Below are 27,989 nucleotides of genomic sequence, written 5' to 3' on the forward strand. Positions count from 1 at the left end.
AAGCAGGAAATAGAAAACTTCCAGAACTTTCTCCAGGAAGAGAGATGGAACCTTTATCCACGGACTTCAGTTGGTCAAAATGCTCTAATTTGATACTGAATGATGGTAAATGGGGGGCTTGTTGAGTACCTTTTCTCTTCTCAATAAATTATCCACTGAAATGTATAAACTTGATGTAAGTAAACTTGGGAACTGATGTTTAAAAAATTTAAGCCCTTACACCCATACTTATTTTTAACTTGGCACATTTGTTATTTGGCTATAAAAATGTGTATTTTCTTTTCAAATAATGAAAATAACAGAAACATGAAAAGAAAAGGTGAAACTGCAGACAATGAAGAAAACCAATGAAAAGACAGGCAGCGGGGTAACGCTGGTTGGGCAGGGGTGAGTGTGGGCAGAGCTTCCTAAAGCTAAGAGCATGCGCGGCCTCTACCAGGGATTTTAGAGCCAGAAAAGGAGACATTTTCATAACAAATGGAGTCAGAGGATGGTACAAAAGAACTTCTTCTCTCGGAAGGGGTTTTCTGACGCAGGCACTGGGATGATGAGAGGGTCCTCCCTCACATGAGCTTCACAGTAGGCCAGGAGGTCCGCTGCTGCCTGGGAGACCTGGGGGGGTACACAGCACAAGTGCAGGGTTAGAGGCCAGTTCACGGTGGGTCCGAGGCAGAGGTGTCGGTCTGGAAAGTGGACAAGCCTGAGGATAGGCTGTGCTGCATGCACTGCCGATGGCAAGGCCATTCCGCGGCCTGGAGAGAGGGCTTGTGCAAATCCAGAGGAGACGGGTTTTGCAAGTTGCCTCCGAGGAAATGTAATAGAGAAGAACAAGCCTGACTCCATATTGGATCTATTCCTTTAGCTCTAACCCTTGTGCTGTGTTATCTGTGCTTTGTCATGCAGGCTCTGCATCTTTCATAAAAAGAATGCTCCTCCTGAAATATACAGGAGAGCCCATTCTCAAGGCTCTGACCTTTAAAAGTACAACACTTTTCCATTCACAGAGAGATAGAAAGTTGCAGAACAGAGAAGAGCATTTATCTTGTTGGAGGTTTATGGGAATATTGTGACCAGAGCTATGTGGACAGCTGTGAGAACAAAGGATTCCAATACCAAGAAATTTGTAATAACCAGCCACCCTCTCTCCTCCTTTAGTATAAAAGAAACCTGAGTTCTAATTCAGGGAAGATGGTTCTTTGGGACACTAGTCCCCCATCTTCTCCATCTGCTGGCTCTCCAAATAAAGTCACTCTTCTTTGCCCCGACAACTCGTCTCTCGACTTAGTGGCCTGTCATGGGTCAAGCAGTACGAGCTTGGACTAGGTGACAGGAAGAGGTGCCACCCAGTAGAAGTGTAGATCAATACCAGGAGAGGTATGAGGCACCATCAGGAAGGTCTCGATATCTAGTCCTACTCGGAACTGAGTGATGAGTGAAGGTTCCAGGCCAGAAGCCTCACCAATGACTCTGTAAAACTACCTCTAGACAGATAAAGCCAATTTCTGGCCCTGGTGATTGTAATTATTATCATTAGTGTTATTGTTTTACTGCAATTCACTCTCATGACCAACCCAAGCACTTGATCCTCCCCAGGAGAACACAGATCATAAGCACATTACAGAGAACACACACACATAAGCTACACCCAACAAGCCCACATTGAACTTGGAAGGCCAACTCTCTCTGAGGAGAGAGTTGCTCCTGACCAGAAACCTCTTTGATTTTCCTTTCAGGCTTCTCTGAAGCCTGTTGACACTTGGCAGCTGTGGATCCAATTATCTTCCAGGTAATCTCCAGGAGCTCCAGGGGAGAAGCAGGTGGGAGTAGGCAAGGCGCTGGGAAGCGTTTGCTAAGAGGAGGAAGGGACCAGCTCATTGGGCCCGTGGTCTAGGTCACGAGTCCAGCAAATGACTGGCCTGCGTATTGAATCATCCCGCCGGTTGGCTTGTTCTGCCTGTAAGTGCCTATTAGAGGCCACAGGCTGCAGTAAGTATATAGCAGTCAAAAGGAAACCTTTTCATGCGATTAGTGTCTAAATCTTCCCCAGAATGATAAACAAGCTGCAGGAGAATGAAAAATGTTTGAAGGCCCCCAGTACACACAAGCCTTACACCTTCCATCCAGGTTTTAAAAATTGGCTGTTGGTACTTCCCTAGTGGCCCAGTGGCTAAGACTCCACATTCCCAGTGCAGGGGGCCTGGGTTCAATCACCGGTCAAGGAACTAGATCTTACATGCTGCAACTATTAACAAAAGTCTCGCATGCCACAACTAAGACCTGCTACAGCCAAACGAATAAATATTAAAAACAAAACAAAAACAATGCTACCAATGCTCAAAACTTAAAAAAAAAAACTGGCCCGTCTTCCAAAATTTTATAGAAAATCTTCTAATTTCCAGCCCAGATTTACCTCTTTCAGCAGTGGCTAGAATATAACACATAATTTTAGTAGAGATATGTAATAAATTTTTCCTTCTGATGAAACAACTAAAAGTTGAGCCTATGAGTCCCCTTAACTCCAGACAAAGTCTACATTTGTTGGGAGTGTGGGATGGAGCATCAGGCCTCCCTGTCCATCTTGGCCCCAAGATGACTGTGCGACTTTAGGTAAGTCACTCAAATTCTCTGACTTTAGCTTCCTCATTTATAACATTGGGAGAGTTAGCTATCTCCAAGATCCTGTTTACTCTAAACGGTCTGTAGTTTTAGCTCCGATAGCACCACCGCAGTGCTGTAGAGCCTAAATAAAATGGATGCTGGGTTGAATGAGAATGAAGTTTGCAGTGATTTACAGGACACCCATACAGGAATCTCCCAGGTGAGGTGGAGGCCACACATATAGGCCTGCAGGGGACCTATGAGGCCACCACAAGGGACTAGAGAACAGGAGCAGGGAAGCTGACTCTGGAGCCCACAAAGGTGTGAGGGAGGGACTCTGCCGGTGGCCCAGTGGCTAAGACTCCGCGGTCCCAATGCAGGGGGCCTGGGTTTGATTCCCGGGCAGGGAACTTAATTCCACACACTGCAACTATTATTAGAGTCATGTGCCGCCACTAAAAGACCCTGCGTGCCACAGCAAAGACCTGGTGCAGCCAAATAAACAAATGTATTTTTTTTAAAAAACTCGATAGACATACAAAAAACCAGAATCACACCGTGAGTGCTTGGGTGTGGAGCCTGAGCCTGGCATCAGTCTTGTCACATTCTGAACCAAAGCCAAGGGCTCTCCCCTGCCTGGGTCGCAGTCCCCTCCTCTCTACTCCAGGCATCTCCTTCAGCCCACAGAGGCAAGGGGTCTTCTCCATGGCCGCTGTATTAAGATGACCACAGAATTCACCCAACGGCTCCTCCCACAACCACTGCGAACCGGTCTTCACCACTGCCCAGGCTGGCATGCGCAAGAAGGTGGCGATGTTCGAGCATCTATCTTCCTCCCTAAGAGCCAGGTCCTCTTAGCTCTAACTTCAGTGAGTTCTTCCAGATGCTTCATTTAAGAATGTCTTGGGACTTCCCTGCTGGTCCAGTGGCTAAAACTCCATGCTCCTAATACAGGGGGTCAGGTTTGATCCCTGGGCAGGGAACTAGACCCCACATGCTGCAACTAGGAGTTCAAATGCCACAACTAAAGATCTGGGACAGCCAAATATAAATAAATAAATATATTTTTTTAAAGTCTTATCATCATCCCCTATCTCTAGTTTTCCTTTTTCCCATCTATTTCACTTTTAGGGACAAGGGAATGCTTCCATTCATTCTGAATTCTCTATAAACCTTACAATTTTATCTAGGAAGCTGTGTGTCAATCTTTCAGCTAATTGAGAGGATATAGGGGAAAAAATAAGGCAAGACTTTTGCTTTCCAGGGGTCTGAGAAGACTCAAAAATTGTAACATTACTAAAATAATCAGGGTGCACTAAAACATCACAGAAGCACAGCTGCACACCTCTGCAGGGCTACGGAGACAGGGGTGTCTGAGCACCCCACCCCATCCAGTTCCACATGGGGGCAGTTACCCTGGTGAACCTGCCCCTTTTATCCAGAGGCTGGTTCCAGCCAACCGATCCCAGAGACATGATTTTCTGGCAAGCCAAGAATGGCTCATATCTTGTGGCAGATCCATATTAAACAAATTCAAGAGACAACCGTATAAAATCATTAATCAAAATAATAGTTGGCATGAACTGAGTCCTTGTTATTAACATGCACCAAGCCCTGGGGCTAAACACATTGTCATACGTCTTGTGTGTGTGTGTGTGCACGCTCAGTTGTGCCCAACTCTTTGCAACCCCATGGACTGTAGCCTGCCAGACCTCTCTGTCTATGGAACTCTCCAGGCAAGAAGTTTGGAGTGGGTTGCCATTTCCTCCTCCAGGGGATCTTCCTGACCCAGTGATTGAACTCACGTCTCTTGTATCTCCTGCCTTGGCAGGCAGATTCTTTACCACTGAGCCAAAGCTATGGCTTTTCCAGTAGTCATGTATGGATGTGAGAGTTGGACCACAAAGGAAGCTGAGCACCGAAGAATTGATACTTTTGAACTGTGGTGTCGGAGAAGACTCTTGAGAGTCCCTTGGACTACAAGGAGATCAAACCAATCAATCCTAAAAGATATTAGTCCTGAATATTCATTGGAAGGACTGATGCTGAAGCTCCAATACTTTGGCCACCTGATGCAAAGAACTGACTCATTGGAAAAGACCCTGATGCTGGGAAAGACTGAAGGCAGGAGGAGAAGGGGATGACAGAGGATGAGATGGTTGGATGGCATCACCGACTCGATGGACGTGAGTTTGAGTAAGCTCCGGGAGTTGGTGGTGGACAGGGAAGTCTGGTGTGCTGCAGTCCATGGGGTCGCAAAGAGTCAGACATGGCTGAGTGACTGAACTGAACTGAACTGAGCCACCGGGGAAGCCCCATTATATGTCTGGCCTCATTTAATTCTTCTAAATACTATTGTCAGGGACTCTTCCCTCCTGGAGGAGCCATGTATGGTGGCCAGCCCCCACCAGCCAGAGGCCTTTGAGGAGCCACGGCAGCAGGATTGGAGGAGGTGGGGCCCAATGACCACTTCCTGCCGCCAGATTCGCACCTACCCTACCATTTGCTGCCAGGTCCAGGGCAGTATCATCGAGGACTGGTGACCTCGCCCCTGCCTGCTCCACCCGGCCTGCATGAGCCACTCTACTTGCCTTCTGAGTGTGAAACAGCCCCAGGAAGCTTTGGGGGTTTTACTGAAGATGTTCCTACTTGCAAGACGTGTGGGAAGACCTTCTCATGCTCTTACACACTGCGGCGTCACGCCACAGTGCACACGCGGGAGCGACCCTACGAGTGCCGCTACAGCCTGCGCAGCTACACGCAGTCAGGGGACCCGTACGGGCACATCCGCAAGGCTCACAATGAGGACCTGGCCAAACGCAGCAAACCGGATCCAGAGGCTGGCCCCGTCCTGGGAGCGCAGCCCCTCCCTGGCTCCCCGACCGCAGACAGACAGAACAGCCGTGCTGGAGGGACACCCAAAGATTTTGTACTTGGCTCCAAAAACTAACATCCGGGAGAGCATGTGCCGATGCCAGGCCTGCTCTTGCTGCCACCAGGGGGCAGCACGGAAGATGGAAGCACCTGATTTTCTCTGCTGGGGACGGAATGAAGATTCTGCCCAGGCTGAAGGTTCCTATCCTTTTCTTTTCTCCGCCAGAGAGGACTTTATGGGTATTGCATCTCAGCCAACTCCTCGCTGCCCTGGGAATTTTCCTGAGATGTAATCGGGTCTCACTCTGCATTTTGGACCATAAAACTGGCAGTGAAAGTATTTCTCTGAACCGGTTAGCTGGTTTCTTCCACAAACCTGCATGCCTCCTGATTTTTTCATAGCTTTCCTCCAGAGGCTTTTTAGGAATCTGACACCTGCATTTGGGGTAGGGGTCAGGTTGCGTAGGAAAAAAAAAGTGAGATAAGGAGAGGGTAATGTAGACTTTACTTAGGAAGAGTATACAAATTAGGTTATTTTACACAATTATGGTTTATTGTGGGGGAAGGCAATGGCAACCCACTCCAGTACTCTTGCCTGGAAAATCCCATGGACGGAGGAGCCTGGTGGGCTGCAGTCCATGGGGTTGCTAGGAGTCGGACATGAGTGAGCGACTTCACTTTGACTTTTCATTTCCATGCATTGGAGAAGGAAATGGCAACCCACTCCAGTATTCTTGCCTGGAGAATCCCAGGGACAGAGGAGCCTGGTGGGCTGCCATCTATGGGGTCGCACAGAGTTGGACACGACTGAAGTGACTTAGCAGCAGCAGCAAAGTCACTTTACAGATGAGGAAACTAAGGCATGAAAGTTAAGAAATCTGTCCAAGTTCATACAACCGGTAAGAGAGAGACCAGGACTGACGTGAAGCGGTCTGGCTACATACAGTAGCCAGAAGCTAACTGAAGCTAAACACTACATACAGTAGCTGCCTGATTAATTGTTCATGAAAATTGTACCTGGAAGGTGGCCTGGAAAGTTCTTGTCTGCTGGGCCAGCACACTCTTTTTGTAGACCAGCTACCTGGGAACTCATGTGACCAGGAGAAGTCCTGCAACTAAAATTTCTTAGGTCATTTTTTTAATCCAGGGACAATTTAAAAATAATCTTTTGGTCATGCTGCACAGCATGTGGAGTCTTAGTTCTCTGATGAGGGATTGAACCTGCACCCACGGCACTGTCAGCATGGGGTGTTAACCACTGGGCCACCAGGGCAGCCCCCATGGACAATCTTGCCAAGAAAACCATAACAGTTAAGTGTCAGCAGCTGGGACTGGCTTCCTCTTCCTTTGCCCTGGCTTGGATGGATGCTCCAATGTTGCTCTGAGACTCCTTCCTCTAGGCTGTGACCTGCATGCTGTTCGTGTATCAACAAAGATGCTATTACACTGGGTTGGCTCTAATTCCTTAGTAGCAGCCTTTTTAAACTAAGGGTTTTGCAGGTGGTGCTAGTGGTCAAGAATCTGCCTGCCGAGACAGGAGATACAAGAGCCCCAGGTTCAATCTCTGGGTCGGAAAGATCCCCTGGAGGAGGAATATGGCAACCCACTCCAGTATTCTTGCCTGGAACATCCCATGGACTAGAGGAGCCAGGCAGGCTACAGTCCATAGGGTCCCAAAGAGATGAATATAACTGAGCACAGCAAAGCCTTTTTAAACTAACGCCTAAGCCAGAGAACTTGAAAAAGTGAAACTTAAGACCACCACAGCCAGCCAGCCAGGCTTTCCCACCTAGTGCAACTGCTTAAGCTAAACCTGTCAAATAGTGCTTTGCTTCAGCATCTTCTCTCCAAACACCTTGCCCTCTGCCTGTCAACGGATGGTGCTAACTACCTTTGGTTTGGCATTGCCAGCTTCGACTCCACCTGTGTCCAAATTAAATAAAAAAATTTTAATGTTCTTCAGTTTACCTACTAACAACAGGATCCAGCTGGTCTGAAGTTTGCAAATATTATTAGCAGGTATTTTTTGGTTTTTGGTTTACTAAATATCATCACTTTTTTTTTTTGGCTTTTTGGTTTGCTAAATATTATTACAGCTTCCTTCCTCTTGATCAGTTTACTTGTTTAGATGCTTGTCAACATCCATTCATTATGGGCAGATTTGACTAATTTTCTGAGAGCTACCGCACCGCAAGGGGGCACTGCATCCCCAACCATCCGGCCAAGGCATGGGAGGAGGGGTTCAAAAAATGGGGCTTTAGGGGTCGCCCTGAGGAGGTGCGGTAATTTGAGCATTCTTTGGCATTGCCTTTCTTTGGGATTGGAATTAAAACTGACCTTTTCCAGTCCTGTGGCCACTGCCGAGTTTTCCAAATTTGCTGGCATATTGAGTGCAGCACTTTCCTAGCATCATCTTTCAGGATTTGAAATAGCTCAACTGGAATTCCATCACCTCCATTAGCTTTGTTTGTAGTGATGCTTTCTAAGGCCCACTTGACTTCACATTCCGGGATGCCTGGCTCTAGGTGAGTGATCATACCATCGTGATTATCGTGGTCATTAAGATCTTTTTTGTACAGTTCTTCTGTGTATTCTTGCCACCTCTTCTTAATATCTTCTGCTTCTGTTAGGTCCATACCATTTCTGTCCTTTATCGAGCCCATCTTTGCATGAAATGTTCCCTTGGTATCTCTAATTTTCTTGAAGAGATGACGAAGAATTGATGCTTTTGAACTGTGGTGTTGAGAAGACTCTTGAGAGTCCCTTGGACTACAAGGAGATCCAACCAGTCCATTCTAAAGGAGATCAGCCCTGGGTGTTCTTTGGAAGGAATGATGCTAAAGCTGAAACTCCAATACTTTGGCCACCTCATGCAGAGTTGACTCAATGGAAAAGACTGATGCTGAGAGGGATTGGGGTCAGGAGGAAAAGGGGATGACAGAGGATGAGATGGCTGGATGGCATCACTGACTCGATGGACATGAGTTTGAGTGAACTCCGGGAGTTGGTGATGGACAGGGAGGCCTGGCGTGCTGAGATTCATGGAGTTGCAAAGAGTCGGACACAACTGAACTGAACTGAACTGAACTGCGGAGGTGAGTTAAGACTGGTCTCCTTCCGGTCTCACGGTTGTGTATTTGCTCCCCTCACAGCCCCGGGTCTACAACCATGCCATTAACATGTGGCCTCGCTAGCTCTAAGCAGGTCCAACCTAGGGCTTTTTCTATCATCTATCAAAGGTGATACTGCGCTTGATGCCACAATTTTTCTTTCAAGAAAACAAGCTGTTCTTAGAATGCCTCGCTTTGTTGTTTCAGGGTCACAGATGTGTTTGCTTAGTTATATCTACACGCCTCTGGATTGCAGTGTGCCATCTGGAGCACCTGTACTACAAGAATGAAACCAGAATTGTTAGTACTGGTACCAAGTGATCAGCACCCAGTTTTGTGTGGATCTGGGTCAGCTCCACACAGTATTAGCTTTACAGATGCACTCAAATTATTGAGAACATCCTACAGCACAGTATGAGCATGTTAAGTCATTTTTACAACAAAAGGAGTTTTCCACCTTTTCCCACCTTCGCCATCAGCTTTATTTCATGCAGTGTCCAAGGTCCCTTTACTCCTGTGTAACCAAAGTATCTTGGATAACCCCTGAAGCTTGCTGTAATGGGATCTGAAAAGATACACACATGTAATGATCATCTTAATGAGCCTTCCACAGGAAAGGTGACACCCTAACACACAGTTTAGTATCTGGGCATTAATTAAACTAAAAACCGACTCCTTAGATTGAAAGGGAGGGTTTCCTTAATCAGCCCTAGATTGATTTTTATGGTTCAAAGTTCCTTCAGTGTATTCAAAATATTGCATGCAGACGTCACCATATCCTAGAAACATCTGCCATCTTTGAACATAAAATAGACAATTTACTTTCAAAGTGAAATCTTTATTCTGAAATTTAAGACTCCATTACTGTTTATGTTTTATCAAGCCTGAAGTCTGCTTTGCCTTTAAGTCCGCTGTTACAAAATGCCCAGAGCATCTCTGCCTCCTCTCCTTAGTACTGAGGTGTTAAAGAGTTACAAGATAACAGATGTTGAAAAGAGAAAAGAATTGGGAGCTAGGGAACAACTGTGGAATTTTACCATTACATTTCAGAGTAAAAGAGGTGATTAAAACAGCTCAAGTTAGCACATAATCCCATTTGTTGCACTATAATTACAAGCTTCAATGATGGGAAGAAAATGTTGCAATTACTAAGTCACATTCCAGGACAAGACAGATGACATAATCACTATTCTGGCTGTGACTCCCACTGCATTTACCCTTTGCATCTAAGCATCTAAAGTACAGCGACTCACAGCTATTTTCCAGCAATCCTGGTCTATTTAACACTACTACTTGGAATAGATCACAGGCATTCTTGATGGCTCTGTCTGTTCCTCCCTTCCCCGCCAAGAAAACAAAGCGGGATCAGAGTCAAGAGCACAGCCAGGTTGCATCCCCCACTGTGCAACGATACCTTTTACAAGGTCAAACCTGGTACAAGTGCCAACAGAAGAAATCATATGCCATGTATCCCTAATAAAACCCTGAGGATATTACAGGTCTATGTCTCACCTCTGAATTCTGAGCTAAAGCTACAGGGTGAATCCTTGTGAATTTTTTTTCTTTCTTCTAATGTTGGATATTATTTGAGATTAACACACCAGTTTTGCTTTGTTTTTTAAAGAATCTGCCTGCAAGGTGGGAGACTGGGGTTTGATATCCGGGTCAGGAAGATCCCCTGGAGAAGGAAATGGCAACCCATTCCAGTGTTCTTGCCTGGAAAATCCCATGGACAGAGGAGCCTAGAGTTCATCAGGTCACAAAGAGTCACACACGACTGAGTGACCAATACTTATTATTTTTAAAGCCTTTATTGAATTTGTTACAATATTGCTTCTGTTTTAGGCTTTGGATTTTTTTTGTCCCTGAGGCATGCGGGATCTTAGTTACCCAACCAGGGATGGAACCTGGACCTCCTGCGCTGGAAGGGCAGTCTTAACCACTGGACTTCCAGGGAAGTCCTAACACCAAGTTTTAAGGGCATTCTTGAGATACTTCCAAGTAATTATGCTATAGGCTGAATGTGTGTGTCCCTCCCCCGCCACCCCCTAAGTTTATAAGTGAAACCAAAATCTCCAGTGCCATGGAGATGGGGCCTTTGGTAGGTAATTAGGTCCTGACGGTTGAAACTTCATGAATGGAACTGAGATGGGCTGGGACCTGGGATCCTTTGCTGCAATATTTGCACCTGGTCTCCTTGAGCACGGAAATACAAAGAAACTATAAGGGACTAAAAATAACTGTGCTACAATGTACAGCTGGGGCAAATTATGGACACACGATAGGAAAAGACCAAAACCCAACTGCTGCTCCTGAAGAGTTGGGAGCAAAAACAGGGTGTTGGGAGTAAAAGCTGGGTACTGTGCATGCCCCTTTCACACAACAGCACCAATGCACTGGGCAAACCTCCTAAACCACCCCTCCAGCTCCACCCCTCATCCTATATAAGAAGCCGGCTTGCCCCGCCTAGGAGAGTGAGGAAGCAAGGAAACCTGTACTTCTTTCCTCCAGACCCCCACCACCAGCTGCAGCAGGAGCCCCAGAAAAGCCTTGCTTGAATTTCTTGTCTGGAGTCTGATCAATTTGTACTGATTAAAGAGGCCAAGAACCCTGGTAGGTGATAAAATTAGTGCTCTTATAGGAGAAAAGGTCTCTCTCTCCCTCCCTTCCATGTGAGGTCACAGCAAGAGGGTGGCCATTTGTAAGCCTAGAAGAGAGGCCTCACCAGAACCTGCTGTTGGTGCCTTCATCTCAGACTTCCCAGCCTACAGAGCTGTGAACAATGAATTTCTACTGTTTGAGTCACTGAAGTCCACGGTATTCTGATACAGCAGACATTTGGCTTCCAGTGGTTTCCAGCAAATGTTGTGTATCGACTAGATCAATATCGGAAATTCTCAATCATTGGGTCCTAAGCCACAAATAGCATCTAGTAGGGAGTAAGGTTATTCCTGGAGGAAACGAGAGTGGGTGGGAGATATGTGTGAATACATGATAATATAACAGAGAGTCCTTCTCTGAATTCTAAAGTCAAATGTCCAGACTAACGAATCAGCAGCTGTTCACTATCACCAGCATACAGGGTTTTTTTTTTTCATATCAAAAGTTGATTGCACATTTGCAGCAACACAGATGGACCTAGAGATTATCATACTAAGCGAAGTAAGTCAGACACAGAAAGATAAACATCATGTGATATTACTTATATGTAGAATCTAGAAAAAAAAATGATACAAATGAACTTAGAACAGAAACAGACTCACAGACTTGGAGAATGAATTTATGGTCACCAGCAGGGAAGAGTGGGTGGGAGGGATAGATTAGGAGTTTGGGATTGACATGTACACAGTGCTATACTTAAAATTGATAACAAGAACCTACTGTAAAAGTTGACTACATATTAAGAGGTAATTCTGAGATACTTGAAAGAGAGTTTTAACATCCCCAAGTTAATCTAAGTAAGAGCTTACTATTACGTGGCTTTCACCATCAGGAACTGCGTTTAGAGTGATTAACCCAGGTCCACCCAGGATCTTAATTTAACCAAACCCTTTTAACAGGTTGGTATGTGTCCTACATGACTCTGACCGCGTCTCAGCTTTGACACATCACGATTTCCCACAAAGGAAGCCAAAATTCAGTCATTTTGCAAGCTCACCAAGAGAGTGATTTATTTGGTGACAGAAACTAGTGAGTCACTGAAGAGTCTCCTGGGACTGATGTCGGAGTGAAAGATGAACATAACAAGTGGGTTCTAGCTCCAGTGATTCTAGAAAGCTAGCAGCATCTCAGAAAGGAAGCAGCGGGTTATGAGTCAGAAGACAACGTCCCAGATGGACGGTGCTCAGTTTCCACTCTTGTGGAAACAGCAATACCTGGTAGTTTGTGGCTAAATGACACAATAGATGTGTTATACGTACAATGTATTATTATTTCATTATTCATTTGGCTACTTTTTGGTAGGATGGGAAAGCTGTTTGGGCCATAGACATGAAGTGGTTTTTGTTGTCACTAAGCTGTGTCCGATTCTTTGCAGCCCCGTGAACTGCAGCACATCAGGCTCCTCCGCCCTCCACCGTCTCCTGGAGTTTCCTCAAATTCATGTCCATTGAGTCGGCGATGCTATCTAACCATCTCATCCTCTGCTACCCCCTGCTCCTTTTGCAAGAAGTAATCTCTCAGAAATGATTAGGGCAATTTGATCTCCGAGGCACCTTTGCCCACAATGTCCCCTTGAATTGGGAGGCATGTTTCATCTTCCTGGTCTCCTACTCACATTCTACTCTCTGATTTAACTGAAAGATTTCTCTCCTTTTATCTGATACCTGTTTCTCGAAGTGCTCATTCATAACCCCTGTTCTTAATTTTATGTCTAAATCTGATTGCAGAATGTTATCATCTGAATCATTTAACGTCTAAAGGTCTGGGAAAGGGCTACGAATGTTTCTGGCAGAGGAAGGGGAAATGAAGACAAGGGTTAAACCTCAGTTGCTAAACTAGCAGAAGGTGGAATAAGAAAGAGTTGCTACAGAGCACAGAAGAGACATATGAAAAAGGCAAAAATCTACAAGCATTGCCTCTAGACTTTTGGCTACATCATATGACATAATTTATATTTAATTTTTTTTTTTAGAAATGCCATTCTTTCTACCGTAACATCATCTAACATCTTTCAAAAAATATTTATTTGGCTGAGTGGCATGCGAACTCTCAGTGTGGCATGTGAGATCTAGTTCCCTGACCAGGGATTGAAGCCGGTCACCTGCATTGGGTGTGTTGTCTCTTAGCCACCTGACCATCAGGAAAGTCCCTATTATCTTAATTATATCCCTTTTCCTGGACTTCACCAGACCCTTTAAATCATCTATCAGTGATCTATCAGAACGTGAAGATCTCCCCAATTTTGCTTTTTTTAAACTTGTTCACAGGGAACACCATGATATTTAAGCCTTACTTCTTTTGTTTAAATAACTACTGACTTTGGCTTCAGAATTTTCTGCGCTGGCTTCAGAAACTTCAGTTCAGTTCAGTCGCTCAGTCGTGTCTGACTCTTTGCGACCCCATGAATTGCAGCATGCCAGGACTCCCTGTCCATCACCAACTCCTGGAGTTCACTCAAACTCATGTCCACTGAGTCGGTGATGCCATCCAGCCATCTCATCCTCTGTCATCCCCTTCTCCTCCTGCCCCCAATCCCTCCCAGCATCAGAGTCTTTTCCAATAAGTCAACTCTTTGCAGGAGGTGGCCAAAGTATTGGAGTTTCAGCCTTAGCATCAGTCCTTCCAATGAACACCCAGGACTGATTTCCTTTAGAATGGACTGGTTGGATCTCCTTACAGTCCAAGGGCCTCTCAAGAGTCTTCTCCAACACCACACTTCAAAAGCATCAATTCTTCGGTGCTCAGCTTTCTTCACAGTCCAACTCTCACATCCATACATGACTACTGGAAAACCATAGCCTTGACTACACAGACCTTTGTTGGCAAAGTAATGTCTCTGCTTTTGAATATGCTATCTAGGTTGATCATAACTTTTCTTCCAAGGAGTAAGCGTCTTTTAATTTCATGGCTGCAGTCACCATCTGCAGAGATTTTGGAGCCCCAAAAATAAAGTCTGACATTGTTTCCACTGTTTCCCCATCTATTTCCCATGAAGTGATGGGACCAGATGCCATGATCTTCATTTTCGGAAAGTTGAGCTTTAAGCCAACTTTTTCACTCTCCTCTTTCACCTTCATCAAGAGGCTTTTGAGTTCCTCTTCACTTTCTGCCATAAGGGTGGTGTCATCTGCATATCTGAGGTTATTGATATTTCTCCCAGCAATCTTGATTCCAGCTTGTGTTTCTTCCAGTCCAGTGTTTCTCATGATGTACTCTGCATATAAGTTAAATAAGCAGGGTAACAATATACAGCCTTGACGTACCCCTTTCCCTATTTAGAACCAGTCTGTTGTTCCATGTCCAGTTCTATTGCTTCCTGACATGCATACAGATTTCTCAAGAGGCAGGTCAGGTGGTCTGGTATTCCCATCTCTTTCAGAATTTTCCACAGTTTATTGTGATCCACACAGTCAAAGGCTTTGGCATAGTCAATAAAGCAGAAATAGATGGTTTTCTGGAACTCTCTTGCTTTTTCCATGATCCAACTTAATAGTACATGTTTTATCTCTTGGCAAAATAAAACCATAAAAAAATTTTGTTCCTTCCAAAGAATTCACAAACTGGCAGTGCAGCTGCAACTCGTAGGAAATGCTGTAAAAAATAAGGATAACATGCACAGATGTGAGACCTGGACCACGAAGAACAGGCTGAGCATGGAAAAACTGATCCTTTCAAACTGTGGTGTTGGAGAAGACTCTTGAGAGTCCCTTGGACTGCAAGGAGATCAAACAAGTCTATCCTAAAAGAAATCAGTCCTGAATATTCATTGGAAGGTTCGAGGCTGAAGATCCAATACTTTGGCCACCTAATACAAAGATCTGACTCATTGGAAAAGCTCCTGATGCTGGGAAAGATTGAAGGCAGGAGGAGAAGGGGGCGATAGAGGATGAGATGGTTGGATGGCACCACCGACTCAATGAACATGAGTTTGAGCAAGCTCTGAGAGATGGTGAAGGACAGGGAATCTGGCATGCTGTAGTCCATGGGGTCTCAAAGAGTTAGACACAACTTAGTGACTGAACAACAGTGTGTTCAAGATGTATCTGTTAGAAGAATTATGATTAAAAAAAAAAACCTGGTTCAAACACACACGTGAAACAAGAATCATGATGTTGATGCCCAAAGGGCTATGTCAGAAAACTTTTGGACACTTACCACTGGCTCCAGCAAACAGCTCTGGATTATCCAGGCTCCCGGAGGAAATGATTAGTATAAAGACAATCCCAGCCAAATTTACACTTTAATCTGGAATATAAGTTATGATTTCTATGCAATGTGTTTCCCTAAGAATATGCTCATATTTTGCACTGGGCTGTTAATCCTGAAGAGACAGGAAGACAGATTCTATACAAAAAGAATAATGCACATACAAATAATTAAATTGTTTAAGTGAACTGACAGTAGTTAAACACCACTCCCCGGTTTGAATACAGTGGCTTGGGCTGACGGTGTGACGGTGAGATCCTGAATGGAGCAGACAGAGGAGCCCCCTTTTCTGTCTCCTGCACTAAGAGGTCACCTTGTGCGGCTCCCTCCCCCCTTCAGACAACCTCGTACTACACAGGTAAGAAGTTCAGAGGAGGGACTTCCTGGTGGCCCAGTGGTTGAGAATCCACCTTGCAGGGGACACAGGTTTGATTCCTGGTCAGGGAACTAAGATCCCTCATGCCACGAGCAACTAAGCCTGCCCGCCACAACCAGAGAGTCTGCGCACCACAACAAAATATCCCACATAACCCAACAAAGATCCCTTGTGCTGCAACTAAGACCCAACACAGACGAATAAATAGATAACTATAAGAAAAAGAAGTTCAGAGGAGGGAGGGGGTGAGTGCTGGGGGAGGCGGCACTTCTGCAGGGGCGTGATTTCCAGGAAGAACTTGACTTTGGAAATAGCTTTTTTGCCTTTATGACAATAATAATCCTTATTTGTTTGTAAAATTACCCCAAAGGACAAAGATGGAAGTAAAAATCAACAGAAACCCTGACATTTGGGGAGAACATTTGGTGAACATCTTTACAAACATCTTACTATCCATCTTTGTACATACAATGTCACATGCTGTTCTGCAATATGCTTTTATAATCACTCGGAGCACACAGATGTACAGCATTTAGTCAGATGATACAGTGTAACACTGTCTGTATATAACTTCAGATGAAATAAAATTCGTATTTTATGGCAAGACAAGAAAAACTTAAGACACAAAAATTTTTCTCTGCCATTTGGCTGTCTCTCTCTCCCCACTGTGCATTGTGTGTGACGCATTGCACAAACCTCCCCGCTGGCAGAAATACCTGCTCAACCATCAGATGCAACATTCTCCTGGCATCAGTAAGTTCAGTTCAGTTCAGTCACTCAGTTGTGTCTGACTCTTTTCGACCCCATGGACTGCAGCACGCAAGGCCTCCCTATCCATCACCAACTCCCGGAGTTTATCAAACTCGTGTCCATTGAGTCGGTGATGCCGTCCAACCATCAATGTACTCGTGTACAAGCCTCAGTAAGACAACTCCTCCAAGATGACATTCCTTCTTGACCTTACAGGGGTCACATGACCCACCACTTTGCACTTGCAGACCAGGATTATGCAAACTGTCAATAACACATTATTTGATGTGCAGCCTTCCGACTCAAAAAACTTGCATAACTCTGCTTTGACCTCTAACAGGCGGAACAGTTCTCAGAGCTTTCTGAGATGCTCTTCCCGAATTGAATCCTCAATTCGGTTCCAATAAAATCTTCCCTTTCTTTCTGATTAATTTTTCATTGACACTATTTGACCAATCTGTGTGTATGCTTAGTTGCTCAACTGTCTGCAACTCTTTCCGACCGCATGGACTGTAGCCCTCCAGCCCTCCAGAGCCCTCCAGGGTCCTCTGTCCATGGCATTCTCTAGGCAAGAATACTGGGGTGGGTTGCCATTTCCTTCTCCAGGGGATCTTCCTGAGCCAGGGATTGAACCCAGGTCTCCCGCATTGCTGACAGATTCTTTACTGTCTGAGCCACCAGGGAAGCCCAACCAATCCCTACTGATGGACAAAAACATAATTTTTTGACATTATAATAGTGTTCTGATGAAATTCTCACAGTTCTTCATTATTTGTGAGATTGTCTCCTTCGGGTAATCCCTAGAAGAGAGTGTGCTGGGTCAGAATATGCACAATAAACATTTTGATACATATTCCAAACCACTCTTTGGGAAGACTGTAAGTTTCCACTCCAACTATCAAAAAACTGCTCACTTCCTTTAACAGTTGATAACAATACGGGATTTCAGTGACAATTAAAAACATCAATAGTCTGGATCTCAGTTTTTTTTTTTCCCCAAGTGCATCTCACTGTTTTTTGGAGGCACAACTCTTGTATTATTTTCTGTTGTTTTTTTTTTTTAATTTTTTTTGGCTATGCCATGCAGCTTGGAGGATCTTAATTCCCTGACCAGGGATCAAACCTGCAGGGCCTCCTGCAGTGGAAGTGCAGGGTCTTAAGTACTGGACCACCAGGAAGTTCCTCTTGTATTATTTTTGAAGCTAAATGTCTCTTCATATATTGACCCTTTACATGTCTCCTTTTCAAATTGCCTATTCATGTCGGTTGTGCATTTTCTTTTAAAAAGGGAGGATCCTTTTTATCTGCTTTATTTTCTCTTAAAAGGGAGGCTGTTTTATATCTTATTTTTTCAGAGAAATTAAATTTAAAGATATTAACCTTTTGTTACTCAGGTAGCAAATGTTTCTCTTAATTTGTTGATCGGAAGATTTTTACCATATAGAATTTTTTTTTAAATGCAATTAAAACTTTTATTTAATGAACTGTTCAGTTCAGTCGCTCAGTTGTGTCCGACTCTTTGCGACCCCATGAATCGCAGCACGCCAGGCCTCCCTGTCTATCACCAACTCCCGGAGTTCACTCAGACTCACATCCATTGAGTCAGTGATGCCATCCAGCCATCTCATCCTCTGTCGTCCCCTTCTCCTCCTGCCCCCAATCCCTCCCAGCATCAGAGTCTTTTCCAATGAGTCAACTCTTCGCAGGAGGTGGCCAAAGTACTGGAGTTTCAGCTTTAGCATCATTCCTTCCAAAGAAATCCCAGGGCTCATCTCCTTCAGAATGGACTGGTTGGATCTCCTTGCAGTCCAAGGGACTCTCAAGAGTCTTCTCCAACACCACAGTTTAAAAGCATCAATTCTTCGGCACTCAGCTTTCTTCACAGTCCAACTCTCACATCCATACATGACCACAGGAAAAACCATAGCCTTGATTAGACATATCTTTGTTGGCAAAGTAATGTCTCTGCTTTTGAATATGCTATCTAGGTTGATCATAACTTTCCTTCCAAGGAGTAAGCGTCTTTTAATTTCATGGCTGCGGTCACCGTCTGCAGTGATTTTGGAGCCCAGAAAAATAAAGTCTGACACTGTTTCCACTGTTTCCCCATCTATTTCCCATGAAGTGATGGGACCGGATGCCATGATCTTCGTTTTCTGAATGTTGAGCTTTATGCCAACTTTTTCACTCTCCACTTTCACTTAGATTTTGGAATATGCTTGGCCTTCCCAAACTCACATTATATAAAATATTTGCTTCTATTTTACAAGTACTTTTTTGGTTTTGTTATATTTAAATCTTTGATTAAAGTTATGGACTGAAATATGTTTCCCCAGACTCATGTTGAAGCCATAACCCCTGCAAACATTAATAAAGGGGAATCTCCAGGCAAGAATACTGGAGTGGGTTGCCATGCCCTCCTCCAGGGGATCTTCCTGACCCAGGGATTGAACTAGAGTCTCTTATGTCTCCTGCCCTGGCAGGCAGGTTCTTTGCTGCTGCTGCTGCTAAGTCGCCTCAGTCGTGTCCGACTCTGTGCGACCCCATAGACGGCGGCAGCCCGCTAGGCTGCTTTCTTCAAAAGAAAGTTTGCTTTCTTCAAAAACAGTGATAGAATTACTTTCTTTCTCAAGCTGAATAATATTCTGCTGTGTAGATATACAGACATATCTTGTTAATTGTGCTTCACTTTTTAGCACTTCATAGATATCACGTTTTTATTATTAATTGAAGATTTGTGACAACCAAGCATTGTCAGACGATGATGAGCAATTTTAGCAATAAAGTGCTTTTAAATTTAAATGCCATTTCCTTCTCCAATGCACGAAAGTGAAAAGTGAAAGTGAAGTCGCTCAGTCGTGTCCGACTCTTAGCGACCCCATGGACTGCAGCCTACCAGGCTCCTCCGTCCATGGGATTTTCCAGGCAAGAGTACTGGAGTGGGGTGCCACTGCCTTACCAGCCTTATTAAAATGGAGCCAGGAAGCCAGAAGGGGGAGCTCTCAAGCAGAACTGTGCAAGTCAATTATAGGAAGCATTTCGGTTTCAAACGCCAGCAGAAGAATCCTCAACAGAAAAGAATCATCAGTTACAAGCCCCAACAGGAAAAGAGGTACACGGAATCTCCCACAAGAAATCCACTACCCTAGCAACTTGGCCAGTGAGAAACTACCATCATTCTGAACTCTCCTTTTTCTCTATAAAATAACATTCTTCTCCTTTGTTTGTTGGACTTGCATATAGTTTCTGCTGTAGCATGATCTGCCTGAATTGCAAGTCTCTGCTATTTCCAAATAAATCCATCTTTGCTGGTAAAGTAGCTGACTTTTATTTTTAAGGTCCATACTCCCAGTCTAACTGTATTTAGAGACAGGGCCTCCATGGAGACAGCTGGCCCTCTGCATTCATGGATTTTTTATCAGTGGATTCAACCAACGACGAACTGAAAATGTTTGGGGGAGAAAAAGAAAAACAGAAAGTTCCAAAAAGCAAAACTTGAATTTGCTGCACACCAGCAAGTATTTACAATATTTACACAGCATTTAGACTGTACTAGGCATTATAAGTAATCTAGAGATGATTTAAAGTACATGAGGAACCTCCCTGGTGGTCCAGTGGCTAAGATTCCGTGCTCCTAATGTAGGGGCCCAGGTTCAATCTCTGGTCAGGGAACTAGATCCCACACGCTGCAACTAAGAGTTCACATGCCTCAGCTAAAGATCCCGCATGTCATAACTAAGGCCTGGCACGGCCAAATAAACATTTTTTAAAACCTATATGATAGGAAGAGTGTGGGTTATATGCAGATACTATACCATTTTATAAATGGAACTTGAGCATTCTTGAACTTTGGTATCTAAGGAAGGTCCTGGAAACAATCCCCTACAGATAAGAAAGAATGACTATAATTCAGGCTAGATGAGGTCATAAGGGTGGGACCTGAATCGAACAGGATTGCATGAGTTAATAACAAGAGACCCTAGAAGGCTCTTCACATGAGCACAGAGGAAAGGCTGTGTGAGAACAGAGTGAGAAGGCAGCTAGCTGTCTGCCACAGGAGAGGCTTCAGCAGACTGCTCAAGTGTCTAAATTGGCAACTAAGTTGCTAACACCTTAACCTTGGACTTCCAGCCTCCAGAAGGGTGAGAAAATAAATTTCTGATGTTTAAGCCACATATTCCGTGCTATTCTGTTATGCCAGCCCTAGCAGACAAATATGGGGTTCCCTGGTGAATCAGCAGTAAGGAATCTGCCTGCAATGCAGGAGACCTGGGTTGGATCCCTGGGTCAGGAAGATCCCCTGGAGGAGGGCATGGCAACCCACTCTAGTACTCTTGTCTGGAGAATCCCATGGACAGAGGAGCCTGGCGGGCTACAGTCCATAGGGTCACAAAGAGTTGTACACGACTGAAGCGACTAAGCAGCAGCAGTTTCAGACAAATAAAACCCATCTGATACTTATCTGGATAAAACTAGTGGTATGCAACTTTATTTTCAAAAGGGTTAGCAATTTCTAGCAACATTAATAATCTGTTCTATACTGAGCTGAGATGCCATCTGGATTGTACTTCAAATTCCCAATACACTTGGGCCTATTTAGGGACTTCCTATTTTTTTCTGTTCATCTATTCCTAAAGGAATATTATAAATTTTTAAATACTACAGTTTTATAATAAACTTGTAGGAATATTCTACATATATTGTGTTCAGTCGCTAAGTCATGTCCAACTCTTTGTGACCCCACGGATTGCAGCATGCCAGACTTTCCTGTCCTTCACTATCTCTCACTCAGAGTTTGTTCAAACTCATGCCCCTTGAGTCGGTGATACCATCCAACCATCTCATACTATGTTGCCCCCTTTTCCTCCTGCCCTCAATCTTTCCCAGCATCAGGGCCCTTTCCAATGAGTCAGCTCTTTGGATCAGGTGGCCAAAGTATTGGAGCTTCAGCATCAGTCCTTCAAATGAATATTCAAGCTTGAGTTCCTTTAGGATTGACTGGTTTGAACTTCTTGCTGTCCAAGGGACTCCCAAGAGTCTTCTTCAGCACCACAACCCGAAAGCATCATTTCTTTGACACTCAGCTTTCTTTATGGTCCAACTTTCACATCCATACATGATAACTAGAAAAAACATAGTTTTGATTATACAAACCTTTGTTGGCAAAGTGATGTCTCTGCTTTTTAGTAACACTGTCTAGGTTTGTCATAGCTTTTCTTCCAAAGAGCAAACATCTTTTAATTTCATGGCTATAGTCATTGTCTGCAGTGATTTTGGAGCCCAAGAAAATAAAATCTGCCACCATTTCCATTTTTTCCCCATCCATTTGCCATGAGTGATGGAACCCGATGTGATGATCTTAGGTTTTTGAATGTTGAGTGTTAAGCCAGCTTTTTCACTCTCCTCTTTCACCTTCATCAAGACGGTCTTTAGTTCCTCTTCATTTTCTGCCATAAGGGTGGTATCATCTGCATATCTGAGGTTATTGATATTTCTCCCAGCTCTTCCTCCTCAAATATATATACTTTTTAAAAAATTTCTGGATATTCTCATACATTTATCTAATTGAAATTAGAATTGTTTGCTTTCTTCAAAAACAGTGATAGAATTACTTTCTTTCTCAAGCTGAATAATATTCTGCTGTGTAGATATACAGACATATCTCGTTAATTGTGCTTCACTTTTTAGCACTTCATAGATATCGCGTTTTTATTATTAATTGAAGATTTGTGACAACCAAGCATTGTCAGATGATGATGAGCAATTTTAGCAATAAAGTGCTTTTAAATTTAAATGTAACATTTTTCATACACAATGCTATTATTACACACTTAACAGACAACAGTATAGTGTAACCATAATTTTTACATGCACTAGGAAACCAAAACATTTCTGTGACTCACTTTGTTGCTTTACTGTGGTGGCCTTTTAATCAAACCTGTAATATCTCCAAGGTCTGCCTGTATACAGTTTGTTTATCCATTAATCTGCTGATGGACACTTAGGTTGCATCTACCTCATAGTGTTTCTGAATAATGCTGCTATGAACTAGGTGTACAAATCACTCTCAAAGAGCCTGATTTCAGTTCTTTGGGGTGCATACTAAGAAGTGGAATTGATATATCCTATGAGTAATTCTTTAAAAAAAATTTTTTAGCGGAACTGCCATAGTGTTTTTCCTAGTGGCTGCACCATTTACATTCTTGGCAATATTGCCCCAAGGTCAGAGAAGGCAATGGCACCCCACTCCAGTACTGTTGCCTGGAAAATCCCATGGATGGAGGAGCCTGGAAGGCTGCAATCCATGGGGTCGCTGAGGGTCAGACACGACTGAGTGACTTCCCTTTCACTTTTCACTTTCATGCATTGGAGAAGGAAATGGCAACCCACTCCAGTGTTCTTGCCTGAAGAATCCCAGGGACGGGGGAACCTGGTGGGCTGCCATCTATGGGGTTGCACAGAGTCGGACACAACTGAAGTGACTTAGCAGCAGCAGCAGCCCCAAGGTTCCAGTGTGTTGTTTTCTGTTTTGGTGACAGTAGCCATCCTGATGGCTGTGAAAAACACCAATGCTACCCCTTCTAGTGTTCTTGCTTGGAGAATTCCATGGACAGAGGAGCCTGGTGGGCTGGAGTCAACAGGGTCGCCAAGAGTCGGACACGACTGAGCGACTAACACTTTCACTTTCAACCTCAGCTGTAAGTGTATTTCAGGGTTGATTGTTTTCTGTTACATTCTTTTCTGGAATATGATGAGCTGTCTGGATCTGCATATTCCAATCTTCCTTTTAATATTCTTTCCTCAGGAGTATTTTCTGTTTCATCTGGTCTGCTAGGAACATCAGCATTCAATATTGAAATGTGGTCAGTCTTATTTCTGTCATCCTCTAACTGCGTTGATCTGTGTCTTTTTCTTCTGCTACTGTGAGAGTTTCTTAAGTCTGTTCTCTGTGTCATTAATTTTGATTTTCTGTAGCATGTTTTATATTCTTTGCCCCTTAATTTTATTTTTTTATTGAAGTATAGTTGATTTATAATGCTGTGTTAGTTTCAGGTGTACAGCAAAGTGATTCAGTTATACGTACATTTATATCTGTCTTCCAGATTCTTTTCCCTTATGGGTTATTACAAAATACTGAGCAGAGCTCCCTGCTATATAGCAGGTCCCTGCTGGTTACCTATTTTATAGATAGTGATGTATCTCTCTGTTAATCCCAAACTCTTAGTTTATCCCTCTCCTGCTCCTTTCTCCTTTGGTAACCACAAGTTTGTTTTCTATGTCTGTGGGCCTATAAGTTTATTTGCATCATTTCCTTAAGCTCCCACAAATAAACAATACTACAATTTGCAAAAATACATGCACCCCAATGTTCGCTGCAGCACTATTTAAAATAGCCAAGACATGAAAATACCCAAGTGCCCATCAATAGACAACTGGGCTTAAGAAGATGTGATATATGTATGCACGTGTGTGCTTGATGGAATATTACTCAGCCACTAAAAAGAATGAAATATTGCCATCTGCAGCAACATGAACGGACTTAGAGAATAATACACTAAGTAAGTCAGGTAGAGAAAGACAAATATCATTTATATGTGGATTCTACAAAATAATATGGCCTTCCCTTGTGGCTCAGCTGGTAAAGAATCCGCCTGCAGTGTGGGAGACCTGGGTTCGATCCCTGGGTTGGGAAGATCCCCTGGAGAAGGGAAAGGCTACCCACTCCAGTATTCTGGACTGGAGAATTCCATGGACTGTATAGTCCACAGGGTTGCAAAGAGTTGGACATGACTGAGTGACTTTCCCTTTCACAAAATAATACAAATGACTTTATATACAAAAATAATACAAATGACTCTATATACAAAAGAGAAACAGACTTACAGACAGAGAAAACAAACTCATAGTTACCAAAGGGGAAAAGGGTTGGGGGGAGATAATTAGGAGTATGGGATTAACAGATACACACTACTGTTTACATAAAATAGATAATAAGGATTTACTGTGTAGCACAAGGAACTATTCTTGCCTGGAGAATCCCAGGGACGGGGGAGCCTGGTGGGCTTCCGTCTATGGGGTTGCACAGAGTTGGACACGACTGAAGTGACTTAGCAGCACAAGGAACTATATTTAATATCTTTTAATAACCACAATGGAAAATAGTCTGACATATATACACATAATTGAATCAGTTTGCTATACACCTGAAAATAACAAAATATTGTAAATCAACCCTACTTCAATTGAAAAATAAAAGAAGCAATGCTGAAAAAATGGAAAGAATGGAAATGCCCAAGAATAGGGGACCAGTTAAACAATTGCACATCAGATGATAAAGATATTAAAGATGTACATTTTAGGAGAGTATTTACTGACCTGGATATATAATCACAGTATACTGGTCAATGATAAATCAAATTGCAAAAAGTAATAAATTGATGAACTAAAATTTACACTTTAAGGCAAGATAAATCAAACACAAAATTCTCTCTCTCTGGGCCTCCTCCCTCCTCCCTAACGTGCAGGGTGCTTTTGCATTACACATGAACCAGAGCATCTCAAACATGGGAATGCTTGCTCAGCTGTAAAGAGCATTCCCCCCCTTTCTTCTGATGCTAGGAATATAACTTCTTAAAAGAATAACGTTCTTTTCCAATGCTGTAGGCAATCATGGTGACTTGCTGCTCCCTTGCTACCTGTTTACCTGGACTCTCTAACCTTGGTTAACTCTACGTAAAATATCAATATGTCATTTTGATGTACGATCCTTTGTCTTGAAAATGCATGCGACTGTACCTTCTACTTTTAATGGGAAGAATAGTGCTCAGAGCTTCTGAGAGTCTGTCTCCTAGGTTATCAGCTTCAGTGGGCTCAAATAAAGTTTCCTTTTCTCTTAACTTGATTGTTAATTGAACTTTTGTCAACAAAATGTATATTATAACCTCAATTTTATAAGAAAACTAGGTATAGTTTATAAGTAAACAGCTAGATGGAAAAACATGAAAACATAGTGGCTATAGTTTAAATTTTCTTTATACTTTTCTATATTTTCCAAAATTTTCTAAAATAAGTGTTATTTGCACGAACAGAAAAATTGCATTATTTTCAAAATAAGATTTAATGCCCCTAGATACAGATGCCCACTTTCTCACATTCTCATTTTAATTTCTCCCTTTCTCCTCGAGGAGCCTTAAGTATGCTTCAGGGAGTGTCTAATTCTCTAGCACTCATTTATGGTTTGTAGAAAAGTTCTAAATAGAATAAGCACAGCACATGTAACCTCCATCTTGAACACCCATAAATTCAGTTTTTGGGTCTTTGTATTTCCTAACTAAAATGTTTTTTGATCATGTACCTGCTTTTCCTTTAAGTGTCAAACAAGAAAATCTCCAAGACCAAAAGTAAATGGGAATAAGTCTTTCTCTAAAGCTATTGCCCTTTTCCAAACTGTTTTCACCAGATTTTTCATACCTGTGATGGAGAAGGATTGTGAACACTTGTCGTTATTTCTCGCGACAGAACCCCTCTGCTTCTGTGTCAATACTTTCAGCACTGCTTTCATCATTGCTGCCATGCCTCTGGGTACCGTTTTGCCCACTCATCACCTGCCACTCTTCTTGACCTGCCCGACTTTTTTCAGTAGTCTATAGAAGGGCGGCTGATGGGGACTTCCCTGGTGGTCAGGCAGTTACGAATCTGCCTGTCAAAACAGGGGACACAGGTTTGATCCCTGGTCTGGGAAGATCCCACGAGCCGTGGGGCAACTCAGCCCATGCACCACAACCAGAGAAGCCCCTGCAGTGAGAAGCCCACGCACCGCGATGGAGAGTAGCTCCCGCTCACTGCAACTAGAGAAAGTCTGCACAACGAAGACCCAGCACAGCCAACAATAAATAAATAAAAGTAGAAAAAGAAAGGAGGCCGATGTGGAACAGGGTGATCTGTCAACAATCAGCAGATCAAGCTTAGGTTGACAAAATTAATTTCAGCCTAAAGGCAACCCTTTGGGGGGATGTGAGCACAAACATAGCTGTTTATCTACTGAAGGTGCGTGAGGGAGCAGGGCCTAGCGCTGCTTGGCAAATGTCAGCTTCCTGATCCCTGGCTCAGAGCTACTAGTTCACTGAGGGTGTCCATCCTTCCCCAGTGTCTGCCAGGATAGTCCATGGGGTTGGCCCAGTGGCAGGAGAGTCAGGGCACCCTGAGCAGTGCCCAGTGGAGCAGGAGCTCTCAACAGCCTTCCTGGGGCCTGGCCTGCTCAGGGCCTCTGCGCCTCCTCCAGGGAACGTCAACTTCTCTGGAGCTGATGTCTTCTCTCGGGCTGGACAGGTTGGCTCTAGAGACCATTTTCTTTACATAAGCCTCTTCTACTTTGCTTAGCTCATATCTGCCTTCAGTTCTCAACAAATTTTCCCTATTTGATGATCCATGCTGTGTATATGCTTTCCCAATAGAATTTTATATTGCTTGAGCCTCTAATGGGTGAGAGTAAGAATCAGGTTATGGGTGTTCTTTTCCAAGGGACCAAAACATCTTCCAAGTTATCTTTACGTGCTCTTCATTTTTGTTAGGATCCTGAGTATTATTTTCTAAGCTTTCTGTTTTTGGGGAAGCCATACATGTTGAATTTCCCCATACTTACAATGAATGAAGTACATGTGGATTTTTTTTTTTAATTATTATTATTTTAAAAACTTTATTGGAGTACAGGTGGCTCAGACAGTAAAGAATCTGCCTGCAATGCGGGAGACCTGGGTACAATCCCTGGGTCAGGAAGATCCTCTGGAGGAGGGCATGGCAACCCACTCCAGTATTCTTGCCTGGAGAATCCCCATGGACAGAGGAGCCTGGCGGGCTACAGTCCACGGGGTTGCAGAGTCGGACATGACTGAGTGACTGAGCATAGCACGTAGTTGATTTATAATGTGTAGTGTCAGGCATACAGCAAAGTGAATCAGTTGTATACACACATATATCCACTTTTTTTTAGATACTTTTTCCCATATAGGTCATTACAGAGTACTGAAAAGAGTTCCCTGTACTACACAGTAGGTCCTTGTTAGTTATCTTTTTCTTTTTTTAAAATATTTTCTAGTGGTTACTATCTGCTAGGCACTTTCTTTTGTTTTTATTTTATTTGTTTTGGCTGTGTCTCAGGGCATGTGGGATCTTAGCTCCCCAACCAGGGATCAAACCCATGCCCACCGCATTGGAAGCATGGAGCCTTAACCATTGGACCACACCAGGAGGTCCCTAGTTACCTATTTTATATGCAGTAGTGTGTATATGTCAAAGCAGCTGATACAGGTTCTCAAAGTGGAACACCCAGCTTCATTGGGAAATGGCCTGGTGAGCTTGGAGGAGGGATGGAGAAGAGTCACCCGAATGCTGGGGGAGACGGAGGAGTCTGGGGA

General features: G+C 43.6%; 1 protein-coding gene across 2 annotated transcripts in view; it reads right to left on the reverse strand.

Annotated features, from left to right (window-relative positions):
- Window positions 1–284: 284 nt before the first annotated feature.
- GNG4 (G protein subunit gamma 4) overlaps window positions 285–27,989 on the reverse strand; it is a 64,509-nt gene continuing 36,804 nt past the window's right edge. Inside the window, exons 3-4 of one of the 2 annotated variants that reach the window (XM_044942050.2) lie at window positions 6,490–6,587; window positions 4,859–5,907 (exon numbers count right to left, since the gene is read on the reverse strand). In XM_044942050.2, coding sequence (XP_044797985.2) covers window positions 5,244–5,907; window positions 6,490–6,587 — 762 coding nt within the window. In that variant the 3' untranslated portion in view covers window positions 4,859–5,243. Of the gene's footprint in view, window positions 613–4,858; window positions 5,908–6,489; window positions 6,588–27,989 lie in introns of those variants that run through there. The other variant, XM_025284535.3, reaches the window with a different exon arrangement.

Source organism: Bubalus bubalis, chromosome 4 (genome assembly GCF_019923935.1).
Source record: "Bubalus bubalis isolate 160015118507 breed Murrah chromosome 4, NDDB_SH_1, whole genome shotgun sequence".
Lineage (NCBI taxonomy): Eukaryota > Metazoa > Chordata > Mammalia > Artiodactyla > Bovidae > Bubalus > Bubalus bubalis.